The sequence below is a fragment of the Scyliorhinus torazame genome, chromosome 8 (genome assembly GCF_047496885.1).
Source record: "Scyliorhinus torazame isolate Kashiwa2021f chromosome 8, sScyTor2.1, whole genome shotgun sequence".
Lineage (NCBI taxonomy): Eukaryota > Metazoa > Chordata > Chondrichthyes > Carcharhiniformes > Scyliorhinidae > Scyliorhinus > Scyliorhinus torazame.
In genome coordinates this window covers 29803091-29826317 of record NC_092714.1, presented here as the reverse complement: position 1 = coordinate 29826317, position 23227 = coordinate 29803091, and the positions used below count along the sequence as shown (strand labels likewise).

General features: G+C 48.1%; 1 protein-coding gene across 2 annotated transcripts in view; it reads right to left on the bottom strand.

Annotated features, from left to right (window-relative positions):
- LOC140427712 (ATP-sensitive inward rectifier potassium channel 15-like) overlaps nucleotides 1–22523 on the bottom strand; it is a 35989-nt gene extending 13466 nt beyond the window's left edge. Inside the window, exon 1 of one of the 2 annotated variants that reach the window (XM_072513246.1) lies at nucleotides 22176–22523. Coding sequence is in view for 1 of the 2 variants with exons in the window: in XM_072513245.1 (XP_072369346.1) it covers nucleotides 6794–6912 (119 nt within the window). In the remaining variant the exon portion in view is untranslated. Of the gene's footprint in view, nucleotides 1–6793; nucleotides 6952–22175 lie in introns of those variants that run through there. The other variant, XM_072513245.1, reaches the window with a different exon arrangement.
- Between the last annotated feature and the right edge of the window lie 704 nt (nucleotides 22524–23227).

The window sequence follows — 23227 nt, the reverse complement described above, 5'->3', positions numbered from 1 at the left end:
ATCCTCAATGTGCAATTTATAATTCCAACCCCTCGTGCAGCACTTATTTAATTGCCCTATCATTGGTGGCGGTATCTACAGCTGCCTGCCAGCCCCAAGCTCGTACTGTTGACCTCTCTTTCTTCCTTTAAGATGTTCCTCAAAACCTGCCCCTGACCAGGTTTTTTGGCAAATGCCCTAATATGGCCGTGTGCCATGTGTCTCGCTGTCAAATTTTGGTTCATAATGCAGTGGTCCGGGATGTTTTGGCGGTTACGGCACGATATGAATACAAGTCATTGTTGCATGCATTAAATCATCAAATCTGGTAAATGTCCATCGGCTACTGAGATAATATTTGGTAGTGTTAAGAAATACAGCTACTGAACACTCTGTACCATAGTTCTGGAGAGATCTCCGCCTGTGCATTTCTGAATGGAGCACACACACACACACAGCGAATACACCTCCCACCTGGCTATTCCAATCAGAAAGGGATGTGCTACGAAAGTGTGGAGAACTTTGAATAAATGCTTTTAGATTGCTGAGATGATGGGATACTTGCCATGGTTGTGAACATGACTGCCCTTAGCGTTCAGTAGACCGGGAAGACTAAGTTAATCAGCCCAAAAGTAATTTAGCATAAAAAGCAAGGGCACATAAAATGGGAGACGAATGCTTTATGCTCGAAGTACTGTCCCACTGTTAAAAATAAGGCTAACAAATATTACTGCTCATATTAGCAGATAGGTGTTTAATCCATTCAAAAGGCAATCATCCATCTCTTGTTTTAATACAGGCATTAACCAATTCAGGTTAAGTAGGTAATGGCTTTTATAACCATCGAATTCCTATCGTGCAGGAGGAGGCGACTCAACCCACCGGGTCTGCACCGATCCTCTGAAAGAGCACCCAATCTAGACCCACTCTCCCACCCTATCCCCGGAACATCATAATCCCACCTCATCTACATATCCCAGACACTAAAGAGCAATTTAGCCTAGCAAGTCCACCTCACCTGCACATCTTTGGACTGTGGGAGGAAACCGGAGGAAACCCACGCAGACACGAGGGGGAAAGTGAAAACTCCACACAGACGGTGACCTATGGCTGGAACTGAACCCGGGTCCCTGGTGCTGTGAGGCAGCAGTGCTAACCACCGTGTCACCCCAGTGGTAGATAAAGATTTAAAATGGTAGATAAAGATTATGGGACTGCATTCTCATTTAATCGTATTATTTCTAGTCTTTAACTATGATAATGTCTTTACCTTATTTAAAAATATAACTTCAAATGTGATGGGACCAAAGGAACTTGGTTGTCTTCAGTTCGTGATCTGCCCAGAGATGCTGTTGATGTGGAGGAGCCTCATAGAGAAGTTTCATTCAAATGGGTTAGTAATCAGAACTCAAGGAAATTTGTTGGGCCACATACTCAGTCAGTAACTGTATTAGATTTGCCCGTGTTAAGTCCCAAGGTTGTGGACTCCACTAAATTGAATGGAGCTATTCTGGGATGCAGCCAGAATTAAGTTTTTCACTTAATAATAATCGCTTATTGTCACAAGTAGGCTTCAATGAAGTTACTATGAAAAGCCCTGAGTAGCCACATTCTGGTACCTGTTCGGGGAGGCCAGTACGGGAATTGTACCCATGCTGCTGGCATTGTTCTGCATTTCAAGCCAGCTATTTAGCCCACTGTGCTAAACCAGCCCCTTGTGTTGCTCAAGGAAGTCATCGACATTTGCACCACAAACGATGCTGTTTGAATCCAGACACGCCACCATGCTTTGAATCTATATTAATTGCTCTTATCAATCAGCAACGCGTGCAGTTGAGTTCAGTTTCAATCACACCAAATGTGCTTCTCTGGGTGCCCCTCGAGGCCCAGCTCTCGGGGACATTTTTGTTGGTTTATATGAGTTTTTCCAACATTATATTCCATCTGCAAGTTTTTGTCCACTCACTTATATTCCTCTATAGACTGTGACATCCTCACCTCTTGTCTTCCCACCTATTTTTGTGTCATCCACAAACTTGGCAACAGTACATTCACTCCTCGTCCAAGTCATTAATATATTGTAAATAATTATGGCCCCAGCACTGATCCCTGTGGCACTCCATTAGTTACAGGTTGCCATCCGGAAAATCCCCTGTTGTCCCAAGTCTTCTACTAGTTAGCCAATCCTTGACCCATGTTAATATACAACCCCCAACACCATGGACTCATCTTATTAAGTAGCCTTTTATTCGGTATCTTATCGAGCACTTTTGGAAATCCAAGTTTATTACATCTACTGGGTCCCCTATCCTGCTCGTTACCACCTCAAAGACTTCTAATAAAAGTGTACGGCATGATTTCCCCTTCATGAACCCATGCTGACTCTGCTTGATTATATAATATTTTTCTAAATGTTCCTATTACATACTTTATTATGCATTCTAACATTTTCCCAATTACATATGTTAAGCCAACTGGCCTATAGTTACCTGTTTTTTGTCTCCCTCCCTTTTTGTATAAGGGAGATATATAGGCAGTTTTCCACTCCTCTGGGACTTTTCCAGAATGTAGAAGATTACAACCAGTACATCCACTATCTCTGTAGCCACTTCCTTTAATATCCTAGGATGCAACCCATCAGGTCCAGTGGACGTATCGGCTTTTATCCCCATTAGTTTCCCTAGTACTTTTTCTCTAGTGATAGTTATTGTATTTATTTCCTCCTCTCCTTGATTATTTAGTATTTTTGCAATGTTGTTAGTGTGTTCGAAACATATAAAGGAGGAGCAGGAGTAGACCATTCAGCCCTTCGAGCCTGCTCCGCCATTCAATATGATCATGGCTAATCCTCTATCTCAATGCTATTTTCCCGCTTTCTCCCCATACCCCTTGATGCCATTAAAAGCTCAAATATTACCTATCTCATTCTTGAATATATTCCGTGATTTGGCCTCCACAGCCTTTTGTGCTCGAGAATCCCACAGGTTCGCTACCCTTTGAGTGAAGAAATCTTTCCTCATCTCCGTCCTAAATGGTCCACCTTGTATCCTGATACTGTGTTCCATGGTTCTCGATTCCTCAAACAGTGAAAACATCTTCCCTGCATCTAGTCTGTCCAGCCCTTTTAGAATTTTAATATTTTTCAATCAGAACTCCTCTCATCCTTCTAAATTCTAGTGAATACAGGCCCAGAAGTGCCAATCTCTCCTCATAGGACAGTCCTGCCAACCCTGGTATCAGCGTAGTGAAGCTCTGCTGTACTCTCCCAATGGCAAGCATATCCTATCTTAGGGAGGGAAACCAAAACAGCACATAATACTCTGGGTGTGGTCTCACCTCGGCCCTGTATAATTTCAGTAAGACATCCCTATTTCTGAACTCAAATCCTCTCGCAATGAAGGCCATTTGCTTTCCGAATTGCTTGCTGCACCTGCCTCTTCACTTTAATTGACTGGCGTATAAGGACACCCAGATCCCTTTGTATATCCACACTTCCCAATATATCACCATTTCTCTTCTGTCTTTCACCCCAAAGTATATAATTTCACTTTAGCCATGTTGTACTGCATCCACCGTGTGTTTTCCCACTCACTCAACTTGTTTAAATCACCTTGAAACCTCCTTGCACCCCTTCACAATTCCGCTGGAAATGTTACATATGGCTCCCTCATCCGGGTCATTTATATATATATATATCGTGAACAGCTGGGGTCTAAGCACTTGTGTGGTACCCCACTAGTCACTGCCTGTCACTTAGAAAAGAACAATTAATTCCCACTCTGTTTCCTGTCTGTAAAGCAATTCTTGATCCATGCTAATTCATTACCCCCTATCCCATGTGCTTTAGTTCTGCTCACTAGCCTCTTCTGAGGGACTTTATCAAAAGCCTTCTGAAAGTCCAAATACAGCACATCCACTGGCTCTCCCTTATCTACTCTACTAGTTACACCCTCAAAAAGCACCAGTAGATTTGTTGAGCATGATTTGCCTTTCATAAATTCATGCTGGATTTGTCCATGCTGTTAATACCTTCCAAATGTTTCTTTTATAATACTCTGCATGGTGGCACGGTGGCGCACTGGTTAGCACTGATGCTCTTGGCGCTGAGTCTGCACATTCTTCCCGCATCTGTGTGGGTTTCCGCCGGGTGCTCCGGTTTCCTCCCACAGTCCAAAGATGTACGGGTTAGGTGGATTGGCCGTGTTAAATTGCCCTTAATGTCCAAAAAATGTTAAGTGGGGGCTACTGTTACAGGGATACGTGGGCTTCAGTAGGGTGCTCTTTGTAAGGGCTTGTGCAGACTCGATGGGCCAAATGGCCTCCTTCTGCACTGTAAATTCTATGATTCTATTCTATGATTCCATGATGTTAATTATTTATTTAACTCCTGTGTTATTTCCTGGTTCCCAGTCTCATTCTTTAAGGGGCCTATGTTCACTTTGGCCTCTTTCTTTCTTTTTACGTATTTAAAGAAGCTGTTACTGTCCATTTTTATATTACTTGCTAGTTTACCCTCATAGTTTATTTTCTCCCTCTTTATTATTGTTTTGGTCGTCTTTTGTTGGTTTTTAAAACTTTTCCAAAACTCTGATTACCATTAATCTTTGTCACATTTAATGTTTTTTTTAGATTAACACTCAGTTAACCGTAGTTGGTTTATTCCCTTCCTAGAATATTCACTGGGATATATCTTGTTGTAAGTCATGAACTATTTTCCAAAATGTCTGCCATTGCTGATCAACCATCTTCACTGCTAAACTCCTTTCCCAGTCCCAGTCCATTCCAGCCAACTCTGTCCTGATTCATTTTTAATTAGCTTATTTAAGTTTAGCACAGTTATTTCTGACCCAAGTTTCTCATTCTCAAGCTGAATGCAAAATTCTACTATGTTATGATCACTGTTTCCTAGGGAATCTTTTACTTTGAGATTGTTTATTAAACCCGCCTTATTAACGTTACCAGATGCAAAACGGCCTGATTCCTGGTTGGATCCACAACATATTTGTTCTTGGAAGCTGTCCTGAATACACTCAATGGATTTTTCCTCATGGCTACCTCTATCAATTTGATTTTCCCAATCCAAATGGAGATTAAAGCCACTCATGGTTAATGTACTGTCTTTTCTCAATGCCCTCATTATCTCCTGATATATTCTCTGCCCTTTTAGCTACTTTTAGAGGGCCTATAGATTAATCCCACCCGTATCTTCTTCCCCTTTTTATATCATATTGTCACTCACATGGATTCAATATTTTCCGATCCAAGACTTGCTATTATACTTACTCCATCTTCTTTAATGAAGCTCCCAACCACCTGTCCTTCCTGCCTGTCCTTATAAAAAGTCACATACCTTGAATATTTGGTTCCCAGTTTTGATCTCCTTATAACCAATGGCTATAAGATCAACCTCAATTTGAGCAGTTAATTCATTTATTTTGTGCTGAATACTACATGTATTGAAAAGTCATTAATTTTGTTTCCCCCCCCCCCCCCCCCCCATTATTTCCCTCTTTGATCCTATTTGTTGCTGTTTTTTATGTTTGTCACTCTGTCCCTTCCTGTCTGGGTATCATTACCTAAATAGCTGCCTTACAATTCTGCCATATCCTTTTGTTTTGTGAACCTACATATCCCCTCTCCAGTGCCAGCCCCACCTCCTCTATTTAGTTTAAACCCCTCTCTACTTCCCTAGTTAGGCAGTTTGGAAGAACACCGGTCCCAGTACGGCACAGGTGGATAGTGGAGGATTGGCAGTCGGGCGAGAGGCCGGGAGGGGAGGGAGGTCACGTGGCCACCAGATCTTAAGGTTGTGGAGGGAGGGGGGGCGGGGAGGGGGGCGGGGGGGGGTGGGGTGGGGGGGGGAGGGGGGGGAGAGGGGGGGGGGCACCTGAAGTCAGAAAGGGGCTTGGCGCTTCGAGAATAAGGGCAGGTGGCTGTGTGGAGGCCTTGCTGACCCTAGCATAAAATCACGATGAGTCGGGGTAGGCTGGGAACCCAGCAGGAATAATAATAATCTTTATTGTCACAAGTAGGCTTACATTAACACTGCAATGAAGTTACTGTGAAAATCCCCTAATCGCCACACTCCGGTGCCTGTTCGGGTACACTGAGGGAGAATTCAGAACGTCCAATTCACCTAACAAGCACGTCTTTCGGGGCTTGTGGAAGGAAATCGGAGCACCCGGAGGAAACCCACGCAGACATGGGAGAATATGCAGACTCCGCACAGACATTGACCCAAGCCAGGATTCAAACCTAGGTGCTTGATGCTGTGAAGCAACTGTGCTAACTGTTAAATGATGCTAAATTGAAGCCCATTTGTGCTATGTCACGCTCTATTCTATTCTATGATTCTAAAACCTCGCTGACCAGCAACATGAAACTCAGGTCATAATCTAATCCCTTAATTATTTTAAATACTTCCATGAAAACACAACAAGGTCAATGCTTATTTTGTTCTCTCTGATGACCAAAAGCTTTGAACGTGGGATCAGCCTTGAGCCTTTTCCAGGGCTTCTATATCATATGATGTTGACTGAAGATTGACTTTTGTCCATGATACCACAAGAACTCCCTCCATTTTCAAATCTCCCCACGGGATCTTGTACATCTCCCTGAACAGGTAAGTGTGACCTTGGTTTAATATTGAAAAACCAACTCTGACAGTGCAGGAGCACTCTCTCAATACTGCGCTGAGGTGTCAGCCTAGATTATGTGCTCGGATCCTGGAATGGAGTTTGAAACCACAAGTTTCTGACTCAGAAACAAGAGCGGTGCAACTGTTTGAAGCTGAAAACTTTTAAAAAGAGCTTACCGTGTCACTTTTTCTGCCACATAAGAGGGCACAAGGAAAGTGAACATTGGAGTCAAATACGGAAAACACTTGGAAACGAAGAGCCGGCGGATCCACGTCAGCAGAGTGATTAAAAACATAACCCTTCAGGTGTGAACTTTCATCGCGAGTAGCACAGTCCAGGAGGAGCAGTCCCTGAAGCAAGAAAAGTCAGGGCTTGCCCAGGAATGCAAGAGCTATACTCACTTGAGCATGTTCTGATTTGTCCCTTTGGGATTACATCAGCGTTCCACATGTACTGTTCTAGATGTGAAGTAGGCTCACACACAAAGCAGTATCTTATATCCTTCACCTTCAGATGCTGATTAACCAGCTGCCAGCATATCTCTCATCTTTACTTCAGCATTTTCAGATTTTGGGCCTTTTTTTTTAAATCCTGACTGAGTGCCTATTGGATGCTGAACACAGAACTTTCAGAAGAGCGTGTGAAAAGTAATAAGAAAATAGCATGCATTCAGCCAATGAAGGCAGGAAGACTCTATCTCCTCAATCAGATATTTAAGAATGCATAGAGATAATTAAATAATAAGCGCACAACTTCATTGATTGCGCAAGATCCAGCCAAATGAAGTAAACATCTTCTTTTGCAATCAGTTGCGTGTCTCTGCACATCAAAAATTCACCTGTAATCTTAAAATGTCGAGTGTCGTGGATGGCACGGTAGCACAGTGATTAGCACTGTTGCTTCACAGCTCCAGGGTCCCAGGTTCGATTCCTGGCTTGGGTCATTGCCTGTATGGAGTCTGCACTTTCTCCCCGTGTCTGCGTGGGTTTCCTTCGGGTGCTCCTGTTTCCTCGCACAGTCCAAAGATGTGCGGGTTAGGTGGATTGGCCATGCTAAATTGCCCTTGGTGTCCAAAAAGATTAGATGGGGTTACTGGGTTACGGGAATAAGGTGGAGGTGTGGGCTTAAGTAGGGTGCTCTTTCCAAGGGCCCATGCAGACTTGATGGGCCGAATGGCCTCCTTCTGCACTGTAAATTCCATGATTCAATGAGATTACAGTAGAGAGGGAGGAGCTGTAATCCACCAATAAATAAATTAACGCAGATGATAGAGACTTTCAATATGGAGTAGGTTTTTAGGTAGGAATAATTAATGAATCCAAATTTCCAGCATCCTTTCATAACCACACACATTATTCTCCTTTCTACTGGTGTAGACCTTGTGTTGTTGCAAAGCAGTTTTCAGTAAGAATGTAACTTCTCTGGGTTTGAACCGTTGCAATGGTTGCAGACCCAAATGGTCTGGCACTGGGTATGCACTGAGTGAGCTGCAGTCTAACTCCACCCACTGTAAAGCCAACTTTTAAACCTTTAAACTCAAATTTAAGAAGCTCTCACTGAAGGTTTGTGGTATTATCAGGTATTGCAGTACCCGAGAGGCTACAGACCATTGGGTAAACCTAGGAGTTTACCATTGGCTGTTTGGTATGTACCTCCGCCCTGACAGGCGGGGTATAAGAACCGGTGCTGTCCCAGCAGCTCTCATTCTGTACCGAAGCTGCTGGGGAACAGTTCTAGTCTATTAAAGCCTTCAGTTATGTTACTACCTCGTCTTTAATAGTAATTGATCGTGCATCAATTTAATAGACTACTCTTAAGCTGAAAGGATGGATCGCCGAATCAAGCTGGAGTGTCTACAACTCAGCCCCCACGCGGAGAACTCGGCTGCGATATTTACGCACTGGCTGGCGTGTTTCAAATGCTACCTCGAGACGGCCGGAGGCACCCCCTCAGGAGAACAGAAACTGCATCTCCTACACTCGAGAGTAAGCCCTGGGATCTACACCCTCATCGAGGAGGCGGAGGACTTCGATGCTGCGATCGAACTGTTAAAAGGATATGATACCCGCCCTGTAAATCAGGTCTACGCACGTCACCTGCTTGCAACTAGACGGCAAAGCCCCGGGGAATCGTTGGAGGAGTTCTACCGCGCGCTACTGGTGCTGGTCAGAAACTGTGGCTGCCCGCAAGTTTCGGGGAGCGAGCACACGGAACTCTTAATCCGGGATGCCTTCGTAGCAGGTATAAGCTCCTCAGAGATCCACCAGCGGCTCTTAGAAAAAGACACCCTGGGACTTAGAGAGGCACGGGCCCTGGCAGGGTCCATGGATGTTGCCTCCAGAAACGCACAATCCTACGCGCCCGACCGCGTGGCGGCCCCCTGGACTGCATGGCATCCCGCAGCGGCAGCCCCACAGACCTTCCCAGCGGGCCTGCGCTGTAAGACGGCCCGCGAACTCCGTCGGGCCCCGCTGTTTCTTCTGCGGGCAGGCGAAGCACCCCCGCCAGAGCTGCCCGACCCGCACCTCCACCTGCAAAGGGTGCGGCAAGAAGGGCCATTTTGTGGGGGTCTGCCATGCACGAGCCGTGGCCTCGGTCTCCAGCGACTCCGGAACGGCGCAGCAACCTTCTCTTCGGGCCCCAGGCGGCCAGCACTCACCGCCACCCCCCCTATCCTAGGGCCACGTGTGACCCACAAGCGTGGCCATTTTGCCCCTCGGACACCACGCTGGATGGATGGGCGCCGCCATTTTGTCCACCTCAGCCGCCATTTTGTCCATCCCCGACCACCATGTGCGACCCATGGAAGGCGCCATCTTGGATGGGGCCCCAGGACCCCAGTACGGCCGACTACACGCTGCCCGATCAAAACCCGCAACTACTTCATCTGGCCTCGGTGACTCTGGACCAAAATCGACCTCGGACACTCGCAACAGCAACAACGACGGTCTTCATCAACGGCCACGAGACGTCCTGCCTGATCGACTCTGGGAGCATGGAAAGCTTTATACACCCCAACACGGTAAGGCGCTGTTCACTTGTTACCCACCCTGTAAACCAAAGAATCTCTCTGGCCTCTGGGTCACACTCGGTGGAGATAAAGGGGTTCTGCCTAGCAAACCTCACTGTCCAAGGCAGGAAATTCAACAATTTCCGCCTTTATGTCCTGCCGCACCTCTGCGCGGCTACACTCCTGGGGTTGGACTTCCAATGTAACTTGCAAAGCCTGACCTTCAAATTCGGCGGCCCTATACCCCCCCTTACTGTCTGCGGCCTCGCGACCCTTAAGGTCGACCCGCCTTCCCTGTTTGCGAACCTCACCCCGGATTGCAAACCCGTCGCCACCAGGAGCAGACGGTACAGTGCCCAGGACTGGACCTTCATCAGGTCAGAGGTCCAAAGGCTACTGAGGGAAGAGGTCATTGAAGCCAGTAACAGCCCCTGGAGAGCTCAAGTAGTGGTGGTAAAGACCGGGGAGAAACATGGGATGGTCATTGACTACAGTCAGACCATCAACAGGTTTACGCAGCTGGACGCGTACCCTCTCCCCCGCATATCCGACCTGGTAAACAGGATCGCGCAATATAAGGTCTTCTCCATGGTGGATCTAAAGTCCACTTACCATCAGCTACCCCTCTGTACTAGTGACCGCAAATACACTGCCTTCGAAGCAGATGGGCGGCTCTATCATTTTTTAAGGGTTCCCTTTGGTGTCACTAACGGGGTCTCGGTCTTCCAACGCGAGATGGACCGAATGGTTGACCGGTGCGGCTTATGTGCAACGTTCCCGTATCTTGATAACGTCACCATCTGCGGCCACGACCAGCAGGATCACGACACCAACCTCCAAAAATTCCTCCAGACCGCAAAGATCCTTAACCTAACGTACAATAAGGATAAATGCGTCCGACCGTCTAGCCATTCTCGGCTACGTAGTGCGAAACGGAGTTATAGGCCCCGACCCTGAACGCATGCGCCCCCTTATGGAGTTCCTCCTCCCTCACTGCCCCAAGGCCCTGAAGCACTGCCTCGGGTTTTTCAGTTATTACGCCCAGTGGGTCCCTAGCTATGCAGACAAAGCCCGACCCCTAATCCAATCCACAACCTTCCCCAGACATTGCAAAGGCCACGATGCGCGCCATCTATGAGTCCCTCCCCTTCCAGGTCGAGAGCAATGCGTCCGACGTAGCTCTGGCTGCCACCTTCAACCAAGCGGGCAGACCCGTGGCCTTCTTCTCCCGTACCCTCCATGCTTCAGAAATTCACCATTCCTTTGTCGAAAAAGAGGCACAAGCCATAGTAGAAGTTGTGCGACATTGGAGGCATTACCTGGCCGGCAGAAGATTCACTCTCCTCACTGACCAACGGTCGGTGGCGTTCATGTGTGATAATGCACAGTGGGGCAAGATAAAAAACGACAAGATCTTGCGGTGGAGGATAGAACTCTCCACCTACAACTACGAGATCTTGTATCGTCCCGGGAAGCGAAACGAGCCTCCTGATGCCCTGTCCCGCGGCACATGTGCCACCGCACATGTGGACCGCCTCCGAGCCCTCCACGAGGACCTCTGCCACCCGGGGGTCACTCGTTTTTTCCACTTCATTAAGACCCGCAACCTGCCCTACTCCATCGAGGAGGTCAGGACAGCCACCAGGGACTTCCAAATCTGTGCGGAGTGCAAACCGCACTTCTACCGGCCAGAGAGGGCGCACCTGATAAAGGCTTCCTGTCCCTTTGAGCACCTCAGCATGGACTTCAAAGACTCCCTCCCCTCCACCCACCACAACACGTACTTCCTGAACGTGATTGATAAGTACTCCCGGTTCCCATTCGCCATCCCCTGCCCAGATATGACCGCAACCACCGTCATCAAAGCCCTCCAGGGTATCTTTACACTGTTCGGTTTCCCCGCGTACATACACAGCGATAGGGGGTCCTCCTTTATGAGCGACGAACTGCGTCAATTCCTGCTCAACAGGGGCATTGCCTCAAGCAGGACGACCAGTTACAACCCCCGGGGAAACGGGCAGGTAGAGAGAGAGAACGGAATGGTCTGGAAGACCGTTCTACTGGCCCTACGATCCAGGAATCACCCAGTCTCCCGCTGGCAAGAAGTCCTCCCGGAGGCCCTCCATGCCATCCAGTCGCTGCTCTGTACAACTACCAACCAGACACCTCATGAACGTCTCCTTGTCTTCCCCAGGAAGCCCTCCTCCGGGACCACGCTCCCAACCTGGCTAGCAACACCCGGACCCATCCTGCTCCGGAAGCACTTGCGGGCGCACGAGTCGGAATTGTTGGTCGAGAGGGTCCACCTGCTGCACGCTAAACTCCAGTACGCCTACGTGGCGTTCCATGACGGCCGGCAAGATACAGTTTCCCTTCGGGACCTGCCGCGCACCCGAACCATTACCCCCACCCCCCTCCCCCTCCACAGCACCTCACAGGGTGTCAGTCCTCCCGCCGCTCCTGCCTAGGCCTTCCCACCCACCGATGCCCCCTACAGGCGCCCCCCTCTCGTGTCAACCGTTTGCCCCACCAGTGCCGTCTAGGGGTGACGAAGCTGCCATTGAGGCCGAGGCCAGGCTCCCGGAGTCGCAGACGCCCGGACCCCCACCAGAATCACCACTGAGGCTGAGACGATCCAGGAGAACGACCAGGCCACCCGACCGACTGATTACTTCACTGTAACTGTAACTGTAAATGAACACTCACTGTGTATATCTTCCACGCTTGTAAATATTCTCGACAACCCTGTAAGGAGGTATCACGGTACCTCCATATCTGATCATACCATGTTAAATGCAATTGTAACCACTGGCCACCAACCCCCCGGACTCTTTTTTAACAGGGGGTGAATGTGGTATTATCAGGTATTGCAGTACCCGAGAGGCTGTAGACCATTGGGTAAACCTAGGAGTTTACCATTGGTTGTTTGGTATGTAGCTCCGCCCTGGCAGGCAGGGTATAAGAACCGGTGCCGTCCCAGCAGCCCACATTCTGTACCGAAGCTGCTGGGGAACAGATCTAGTCCATTAAAGCCTTCAGTTATGTTACTACCTTGTCTTTAATAGTAATTGATCGTGCATCAAGGTTTTAATGATGAAAATCCATTTTCAGAGGATCTATCCACAGCTCAGTTGGTGTCACCCTTACTTGTGTCTGAACATTGTGGGTTCAAATCCCAATCCAGGATAAAAACCTAGGTTAACCTTCCAGTGAGGAAGAGTGCTGCACTGTTGGCGGTTTTTCGATGAGATGTTAAACAGAGGTTCCGTTTGTCTTCTTAGGTGGGAATTCTGCAGCGAGTAACTCACATCCTAACTCCGCAAAGCCTGTCCACCATCTACAAGGCACAAGTCAGGGGTGTAATGGAATACTCTACACTTGTCTGGATGACAAGGGGCTGGTTTAGCTCACGGGGCTAAATCGCTGGCTTTTAAAGCAGACCTAGGCAGGCCAGCAGCACGGTTCAATTCCTGTACCAGCCTCCCCGAACAGGCGCCGGAATGTGGCGACTAGGGGCTTTTCACAGTAACTTCATTGAAGCCTACTCGTGACAATAAGCGATTTTCATTTCATGAGTGCAGCTCCAACAACACTCAAGAAGCTCGACACCATCTGGATAAAGCAGCCTGCTTTATTGATACCCCATCCACCACATTAAACATTCCCTCCCTCCACCACCAACACACAGTGGCAGCAAAAGCTTACCGAGGCTCCTTCGACATCACCTTCCAAACTCATGCTCTCTTACTATCCAGAAGGACAAGGGCAGCAGACACATGGGAACACCCATCACCTGCAAGTTGCCCACCAAGGCACTCACTGTCTTGGAAATATATCGCCGTTCCTTCATTGTCGCTGGGTCAAACTGCTGGAACTCTCTCCCGAACAGCTCAGTGGGTATCCCTACATCAAACGGGCAAGCAACGGCTCAAGTTGCCAGCTCACCGCCACTTTCTTAAAGGCAGTTAGAAACGGGCAATGAATGCTGGCTTAGCCAGAGACGCTCATGTTCCATGAGTGAAAACGGGCGGGATTCTCCGTTAGCCAACGGCAAAATTGGGAAATGTGATTTGGCAGAGAACAGCTTCCGACACCAATATCGCGACAGACGCCGATGTGTCGCCAAATCATGATTCTCCATCACCTCGAAAACGGGGTCAATGTGCTTCGCTCCGCACGTACAGTATACACGGTTTGTATATCAGTGACGGGCCCGTGACGGTACTCTCCAGGGCCTCCACGCTTCTCCGCCTCCGATGGACCGAGTTCCCGACGGTGTGATTCACTTCTGCTTTTAAAAATCGTGAAATCGGCGTGGCGGCTGCTGAGGCAGAGAGAGGGGGAACGGAAGGTGTCCAACATCGCCATTGTTTGCTGACAGTTGTGCTGCCGGCGGCGGGGGGGCTTCTGCCAGGGGTAGAGGGAATACTGGGAGGTGGGCTGTGGGGTCAGGATAGACGGGCATTGAACACCATTGCCGCAGCCGGCAAGGCAGCCATGCAGCTGCACCCACTGAGAGACCACTTTGAACCTGGTGCCGTGGGTCATATAGTTGTCCCACAGGGCAACCCCCTGGGTGCCTTCTGGCCCCAGATGACTCACCAGCTGTATGAGCGCACTCCAGCACAACCAGTGCCAACGTGTTGGCTGAGATAAGCGTGTATGGGGAGTGTAATGTGTATGTGCGGTTGCAGCTCGTCAGCCTCCCGAGTATCAATCACAGACCCGGCGTGTCCCGCACCATTTTTCAGTGGAATCGAGTGTTCCACGCGGCACCGGTGCTAGCCCCTCAACGGTAGTGGAATCGGTCCAGGTGCGGTAATGGTTTTTCTGTCGTAAAAGTCCATGAACTCTCCGTTGGCGTCAACACTTAGCCTCAGAAATGGAGAATCCTGACCAACATTTTGAAAAAGGTAGCAGAGTTCATGGCACTATTTTGAAGTAGAGCATGGGAGTTATCCCTAATGTCCTGGCCAATACCTATCCCTCAATCAACAACCAAAAAAAGAATCAGAGTAACTGACCATTATCATGTGGGTGTTTGTGGCAGTTCACCATGTGTAAATTTGGATCCCAAATTACAGCTACTTTAAAAAATGTGCTCAATTGGCTGTAAAATGATTTGGGATGTCCGAAGGTCATGAAAGGCACTATATGAATACAAGTCCTTTCTTCTTTTGCCAATTCGCACCGGAGACACCAATAATGTTGCTCTTTTTAATTGGATACTGATATGACAGTTATTAATGATGATATTGCTTTTCAGAGTCGCCAGGTATCAAATGATACCACCACAAGGTTTTACCGGATATCGATCAAAGACCCAGCAACCAGTTTGTTAGTTCAAGTTCAATGATAGTTTATTTACACACAAGGATTACTTCGACATGCAACATAAAACACTACAAGCTAAATTACACCTAACACTACAACAACCTGTACTTAATTTCAGGCACCCGGCTTTATGCAGGGGAACAAGGCCTTTGTTCGGATCTTGCGTGGCTGGGTCTGGAGAAGTGACTTCGTTTCTGCTGGTTCATCCGTCTGGTAGCGATCGTTGGTCTTGAACTTGTCTTCTGGTCGTAATGCTACAATTGGTTGGGCATAGGCCGGGAGAGACCGAGCGCCGGGGCCAAGAGGGACTGAACACATGGCAGTGTCTCTCTTTATCCTTCTGGGGTTTCGGACTCTTTTGGGCGGTCCTTAGATTTGGACCCAATAATTCGGCAGGCTTCGATTACTGCCTTCGATTTTGGCCAATAAAGGGGCGGGTGCCTTGATGGCGGGGCATGTCCTGAGCGGTCATTGTCCTTGGCTTTTTGGGCTCCCTGAGCAAAGGGAGTGACTCCGATGAGTCTGTTTCTGTATCTGTTACCTGAGTACAGGTCTGTTGTTCTGGGCTGGGGGTTCGATAGCACCTAGTTATCTGAGTTGCCAATATACATAAGCTCTGAGCGTCTGAGTCCTGGGTTGACCATATTTGCCATGGTCCTTTGCAGGTGGCCATATTTCCCAGGATCCTTTGTAAGTGGCCATCCCAGATGGCTACACTTCCTTCCTAACTTTAGAAGTTTTGCTGGCAGCTGGAAGTCAGAAGGAGAGCCCTGAGTGTATATATTTAAATACAAGTACACCACACTTTATACTTGCTTATTCAAACAAACATATATTTATATGATACATTTTGCAAGCTCAAACCACGCCAATACTGTTGAAGTGCATCATTACAATGTCACAATTTACACACAGCAACATCCCACAAACAGCAATGCAACAATAACTTGAATTTATCTCATTCCTTTTCACCAAGTTCTCCAAAGGGGCATTACAAAATAAGATATGACACTTAGACACAGAAGAAGATGTTCGGGTAGATGATCAAAGACTTGTTCAAAGAGACACATCATTTGTTACAGATAGTGGTCAGGGGATAAATGTTAGACAGGACACTCTTTGAAACAATGGCACAGCATTGTTATAACCATGCATGGGACTCATCCATCTAACAATCATCCCCAGCTGGATAGGTCCCATGCAGGGTTAATGCAGGCATGTTTTACATCCATCCCTGAAAGGGCAGACAGGGCCTCGGTTTAATGTCTCAGCTCCAACATACCACCTCTGACTGTGCAGTACTCTATCAGTGTCACTGTGAGGGGTCAGCCTAGATTTTTCACTCATGTCACCAAAGTGACACTTGAAGCAATGATCTTCTGCCTTCGAAACTGGACTGCGAGCACAGGGCCACAGCAATGAGTGAATAATGATCTGAGTGGGCAGTAACATTCACTGGCTCTCCTTTTCCCGGCATGTTGTGTTCAAAACCCTTGTCGTTATTTTCAAGTTCTTCCTGTAGCCTTGTGTGGTTATGTGCCTTCCTCCCCATGTACTGCCACAAGTGGCAGAGACTTCACCTATTACGTTACAGATACTAGAAAACTGATAATCATATAATCCCTGCAGAAGGGGGCCATTCGGCCCATCAAATCTCTGCCTCAGCCCCTCTATTTTACCTCTCCTTTCGAAAGACATGGGGCGGGATTCTCCGAAATGGAGGCAGAGTGTTCGCGCCGTCGAGGTTCACGACGGCGCGAAACAACCCCTATCCCGACGGATTCAGGGCCCGATAATGGGCTAGGAGCGGCGGCGCGTCATTTACGCGCACCAGGCCTTGGCGCCGCGTAAAGGCCATCCCAGATGGCTACACTTCCTTCCTAACTTCAGAAGTTTTGCTGGCAGCTGGAAGTCAGAAGGAGAGCCCTGAGTGTATATATTTAAATAAAAGTACACCACACTTTATACTTGCTTATTCAAACAAACACATATTTATATGATACATTTTGCAAGCTCAAACCACGCCAATACTGTTGAAGTGCATCATTACAATGTCACAATTTACACACAGCGACATCCCACAAACAGCAATGCAACAATAACTTGAATTTATCATGACGCATACATGACGCGGCCGGCGCCGCATAACTGGCGTCACCCGTACATGCGCGGGTTGGCCGGCAACGACCCGCGCATGCGTGGTTGCCATCCTCTCCGAGTCCACCCCGCAAGAAGATGTCAGACGGATCTTGCGGGGCTGTGGAAGAAAGGAGGTCTGTCTAGAGAGGACGGCCCGACGATCGGTGGGCACCGATCGTGGGCACACCCCATTTCACCCACCCCCCGGTGCAGGATCCCCCCCCCCCCCCCCCCCCCCCCCGCAGGCCGCCCCCCCCCCCCCCCCCCCCAGCGTTCCCGCGCTGTTCCCACCGGCAGCGACCAGGTGTGGACGGCGACCAGGTGTGGACGGCTGCCGTTTTGGGCTGGCAGCTCGTCCCATCCGGGCCTGAGAATAGCAGGGGTGCCGGAGAATTGCCATTTTGGGTGTCTCGGGTGATTCTCCGGCCTGCGCCATGCGGAACTCGACGGGGCCGTTCTCGCTGCTTGGGAGAATCGCGGGAGGGCGTCGGACCTGCGTCGTGGGAAAATTTGGCGACCCAGGCAATTCTCCAAACTGGCGCGGGAGCGGAGAATCACGCCCCCTTATATTGATTATATCTTCACCCTTATCCGTTTTTCCCAATTACATAAACTATCAGCACAGAGACAAGTCGCTAGGCCTAACTGGTGCTCATATTCCATGATCCTACTTCCACCTGACTTCATCGAGCCCTATCTGGATATCCTATTTCCGTTCGTCCTCCTCCACTCACCTAGCTTCTCCTTTGATGCATCTATGCCATATGCCTCAATCACTCTTTTTGATAACAAGTTCCACATTCCAACCACTCTGAGTGAAGGTTCTTATAATTTTTTTTATTGGATTTACATATATTGCAAAATAAAGACTAGGATTACTGAGCAGGTCTGGCAGCACCTGTGGAGAGAGGAAGAGAGTTAATGGGCGCGATTCGGTGAATGCGTTGCACCCGACGTGGAGTCGGAGCAACGGTTGAATCCCGGGAGAGGCCCAAATCGGGCTTCACGCCAGACCGATCCTCAATCACCCGGCATAATCTGGATCACGCCCACACTGGGTGTGATCCAGATTAGGATATTTAAATAAGCAAGTGGACTAATTAAATATCCGGACACTCTATTCACCCAGCACCCGGGAGGCAACAGCCACGCCTTTGAGGCCTCAACCGAGCGCCGTCTAGCACTAGTTTCCACAATTGTATACCAGCCCTGATGGCAACTCAGGAGGTCTCACAGGCCATTGGAGCCCCCAGGTGGTCGGGGACAGGGAAGGGTAGTGCTCAGCTAGCACTACTAGAGTGCAAGGCTGGCAGTGCCAAGGTGCCCAGATTGGCACTGCCAAAGATTGGGGTCTGGGGGGCTATGCCCATGAAATGAGGGGTGAGGGGGCTCTGAGGAGGCCCGAGAAAAGGTTGGAGGGATAAAGGGGAGGTGTCCTGAAAGTGGGGGTCCTAAAAGGGGGGCTGTAGAGATCGGGACAACCGTTCAAAATGGCCCAACTAAAGGGCTATTTGTTGTTGAATAGTGGTGTCATTCTCAGAACTGCAGCCACTGAGAAAGGAAACATCTTCATTTCCTTATCAAAACTGTCCATAATTTTAACCCCCTCTATTAAATCACCTCTCAGTCTTCTCTGTTCTCGAGGAAAGGGTCTTTATTGAAAGTTCTCTCAGTTCTGATATCATCCTTGTAAACCTTTTGCACCTTATCCAGTGCCTCTGTATAATATTTGTAACACAGAGATCAGAATTGTATTCGGCACTTTAAGAGTGATCTAACCGATGTTTAAATAAGTTTAACATTTAATTCCTGCTCCTCAATTCTATTCCTCTAGAAATTTCTGCATAAAAATTCAATTTGTGTAGCTCCTTGAAATGGTTCACTGTAAAAGGGTGTAGGGAGAAAGTGTTGTATAATTTTCTTAGAATCGTAGAATCCCGGCAGTGCAGAAAGAGGCCATTTGGCCCATCGGGTCTGCACTGACCCTCCGAAACAGCACCCTATCTGGACCACTCCCCTGCCCCATTCACGTAACCCTGCCCATTGACCATGGACAATCCGCCTAACTTGCGCATCTTTGGACTGTGGGAGGAAACGTGAGCACTCGACGGAAACCCACGCAGACACGGGGAGAACATGCAGGCTCCACACAGTAACCCAAGGCCGTAATTCAATCCGGGTCTGTGAAGCAGCAGTGCTAACCACTGTGCAAACCTTTTGTACCACTTTCTTTCACCAGTCCAAAACTAATATCTGAATCAGACCAAACGCAAAAGCATGACTGCTTCAGAGTAAACTTCCAGTATATCCTGACTCCCATAACAGGAGCAGTGCTCCGAAAGCTAGTGTTTGAAACAAACCTGTTGGACTTTAATCTGGTGTTGTAAGACTTCTTACTGTGCTCACCCCAGCCCAACGCCGGCATCTCCATATCATCCAAAAACCTGTTATAGAACTAATGGCATTTTAACATTCAGGGTGCATTTATACACTAAATTGATCATTGCAGTGAAAGTTTCCACTTTGCTGCAACGATGAAGTATAAAGAATAAAATAAACTGATCTGTGTCCCGATCGCACTTGTGCCTGGTAAAGGGAAGTTCCCAGCAGTGTGAACACAGTCTTCCTAGCTCTTCCCCCCATTCCCAAGCAGCTTCAATACATCACGGTGCTTGGAAACCAGTTGCAGAAGGAGGAACATAACTGCTTTGAAAGCGCCAGTGCATATTGGTTCTGCGAAGCCACAATGAACTTTAGCCTTCAATTCAATGTTTGCCTTTTAATCAGAGCGTATCTAAGGACTTCTCAGCTCCTGGGGCAGCAGCCATTGTTTTTAGAGTTTACCACTCCCACATTGTGGTCCTTGTCAAGGTCAGTAATCTTACCCGGATAAGCCTGGTGATCATTTAAAGATTATTTTTGAATTAAAAAGACTCACTTTATCATCCTCTATTTTTATTTTCTATTCTTATTTTGACTACTTGTATTTTACCCCTAACTAATAAACGTTTATCTGCCTGACTGGCAGTCTGATTTTCATTGTATTTCTCCCTTATAATCTTTTTCTCATTTAGCATTCATCCTTCACCGACTTGCCGGATGACTGTCACACCAACACCACCCAAGAATCTCAACTCCATTCGGGACATGGCAGCCTGCTCGATATGAACCCCATCCACCACTTTGAACACTCACTCCCTCCACTGGCGACACACAGTGGCAGCCGTGTACCCCATCTCCAAGATGGAGCAACTCAACAAAGCTCCTTTCACAGCACTTCCCAAATCTCTATCACCTATAAGGACAAGGGCAGCAGATACATGGAAACACCATCGTCTTAAGTTCTCCTCCAAGCCACTCACCATCCTGACTTCCAACTATATTCCTGCTCCCTCACTGTCGCTGGGTCAAAAGCCTGGAATTCCCAATCTAACAGCACTATGGGTGTACCTGCCCCACATGGACTGCAGCGGTTCAAGAAGGCAGCCCATCACCACCTTCTGAAGGGCAATTAGGGATGGGCAATAAATATCTCTGAATCACCTCGTTTTGGAACCAGTCCTACTCCAGGGCTTCGGCATAACAGTGCAAGGTGAACTGAGATCCTAGCTTCTGCCCAGATGGATGTGAAATACCCCATGGCACTTTACAAAGAGAAGCAGGGGAGTTATTCTCAGTGTCCTGGCCAATATTTAACCCTTGACCCACATCACATGAACAGATTGTCTGGTCATTACCACAATGCTGCTTGTGGGAGCTTGCTGTGCACACATAGTGGCTGCCTCATTTCCGACCACATTTCAAAAGGCCAGAGATGTGCAGGTTAGGTGGATTGACCATAGTGTCTAAAGATGTGCAGGTTAACTGGGGTTACGGGGCTAGTGTGGGGGAGTGGGCCTAGGTAGTGCTCTCCCAGAGAGTCGCTGCAGACCCGATGGGCCGATTGGCCTCTGTCTGCCCTGCAGGGATTCTGCGGAATGTACGAAAATAACTGCACTGACCCGTAAAGTGCTTCGAGGCTTCCACTGGCCGTGGAAACTGGCAAGTTCTTCATTCATGATTATCATTGATGCTTCGGGGACCTTGCTGTGGGCAAATTGAGCTGCTGCGATTCTCTCCACGACTTCAAAAGTGCTCCGTGGGCCCGTAAAGCAGGGTGGAGGATGGGAGAGGCGCTACAGAACAGCCAAACGTCTTTTGATATTTTTTAGAGATCTGTGGGAGCAGGTGGGCCCCCTGCTGATCGGGCAAAACCAAAAGAGGGCACATCTACTCCTGAGTGCTCAAATTCTTTTTGACGACCAATTGAAGCTTGATAATGGAGAAGGGGTCAAAAGGGGATTTCTTCAAGGCAGAGGGCAGGGTTGTGATAATATTTAACTTTTAACTTGCACAGCTCGCCAATCTGCCAGCGCCGCATGCATTGGTGCAACTCAGAGATTGAAATCTCAACACCTTCATGTCAAGCAATAGACCAGCTTCTGCTGGGGGGCGGGGGGGTTGCTGGTGGTAGTGGGAAGAAGGGAGGGGAATTCCTGCACATTCAACTCCATTCCCACACTGGGCGAGCGAGGAAAGGGGGGGGGGGATGAGGAAGTCATTGCATTGTAGTCACATCTCTCTCTCTTTACTCCAGTTCCAGCACAGGACGTAAACAAACTAGAGCGTGTACTAACTTGCTAAACTCCACCAACTCGTCATCAGAGGAGGTTGCCCGCCCGCCCCCCCACACACACACAGAATGATTCATTAATAAACCTTCGGAACACTTTGGAAGGGGGAAATGCATTCATTTTAGCCACAATGCTGAAATGAATGTTGCCTTACAAGCGAATTTAAAAAAAAACTAAAATCTCCGCAGGGTTAAATTGCAACGAATCCCATGATAGAACAACTGAGAGTGTTTGTAAGAGATCAAAGCGTTGCAACCTTGCGAGGAATCAAACGCATTCAAAATCATTTTACTCAAAGGAAATTCGCAACAACAAAAAAAGGGGAGAAAACATTTTTTGATGTTTTTAAGAGAGGGAGACACACGAACTAAGTAGATACATGAGTTGAAGAGAATCTCTTACCTTGAGGGAGCAGGGAGTCAGAGGGTCATTGTACAGGGCTGCGGTGGGTTAGAAGGCGGCGATTTCGGGGTTGCTTTCACACCCAGGCACCGGGGCAACAGTGGGGCTCAGAGAGGCTGGGCAGACTCAAACTAAAACTTCGCCAGTTCAGTTCCCCGGACGGGTCCTACCTGCGGACCGAGGCATGGGGGAAGAAATAAATAAATAGGAGTTTTAAAAAAATGTAATACCCCCCTCCTCTCCCAGTGATGTCACTGAACCATTAAGGATTTTTTTTTCAGGGGGTTGGTTGAAAAAAAAGTGCCACGCTAGGCTGAACTTTTTGGTTGGAATGAAACATATAGCAACGCCCAGCCCCCTTGTTCCCTGATATCGTTTCACACTTAATTTCAATGTTCACCTTGAGAATCCCGCAAGCAAACCCACCCCTCCCGTCACAAGCAGCCAAGGCAGAAAATATGCGGAAAAGAGTTCATGGAAAACTGGCAGAATTGTTTTTAAGGGGGGGGGGGGGGGGGGGGAGACTCGGGAGAGACTCATAAAATTGATGTGCAAATATATGTATATTTCTATGTATACACACGGATAGGGAAAATTTTCCCTCCCAATCTTTTTTGGTATAGTTGTGTATCCCGGGAAGTCGCTGTGAATTTCCAAGCACAGAAATGAACTTGTTGCTGGTCTGCTTTCGCAAGTTTGGGAGCTCCGCTTGTGCCAAACAGGAAAGATGTAAAGATTTCTTTCAATAACACTATTTTTGTCTCAATGTGAGTGGGAAACTTGCCGTTGGCAACACAGGACGTAAGGTTGCAAACACTTTTTAGGTCCAGTAATGACATTTCCCCCCCCCCCCCCCCCCCCCCCACCCCCCTCAACGTTTCATAACGATTTATTTAAAACTTTATTCGCAAAGAAAACTTTGCAAATCACAGCACTTACTTAGATCAGGAACATATAAAAAAGGGGGAAAAGTCATTGGCTTTAGCGTCAGTGTGGGATTTATATTTATAAGTATCAGGATCAGGGATTACCAAGTGCCTTTTAAATATCAT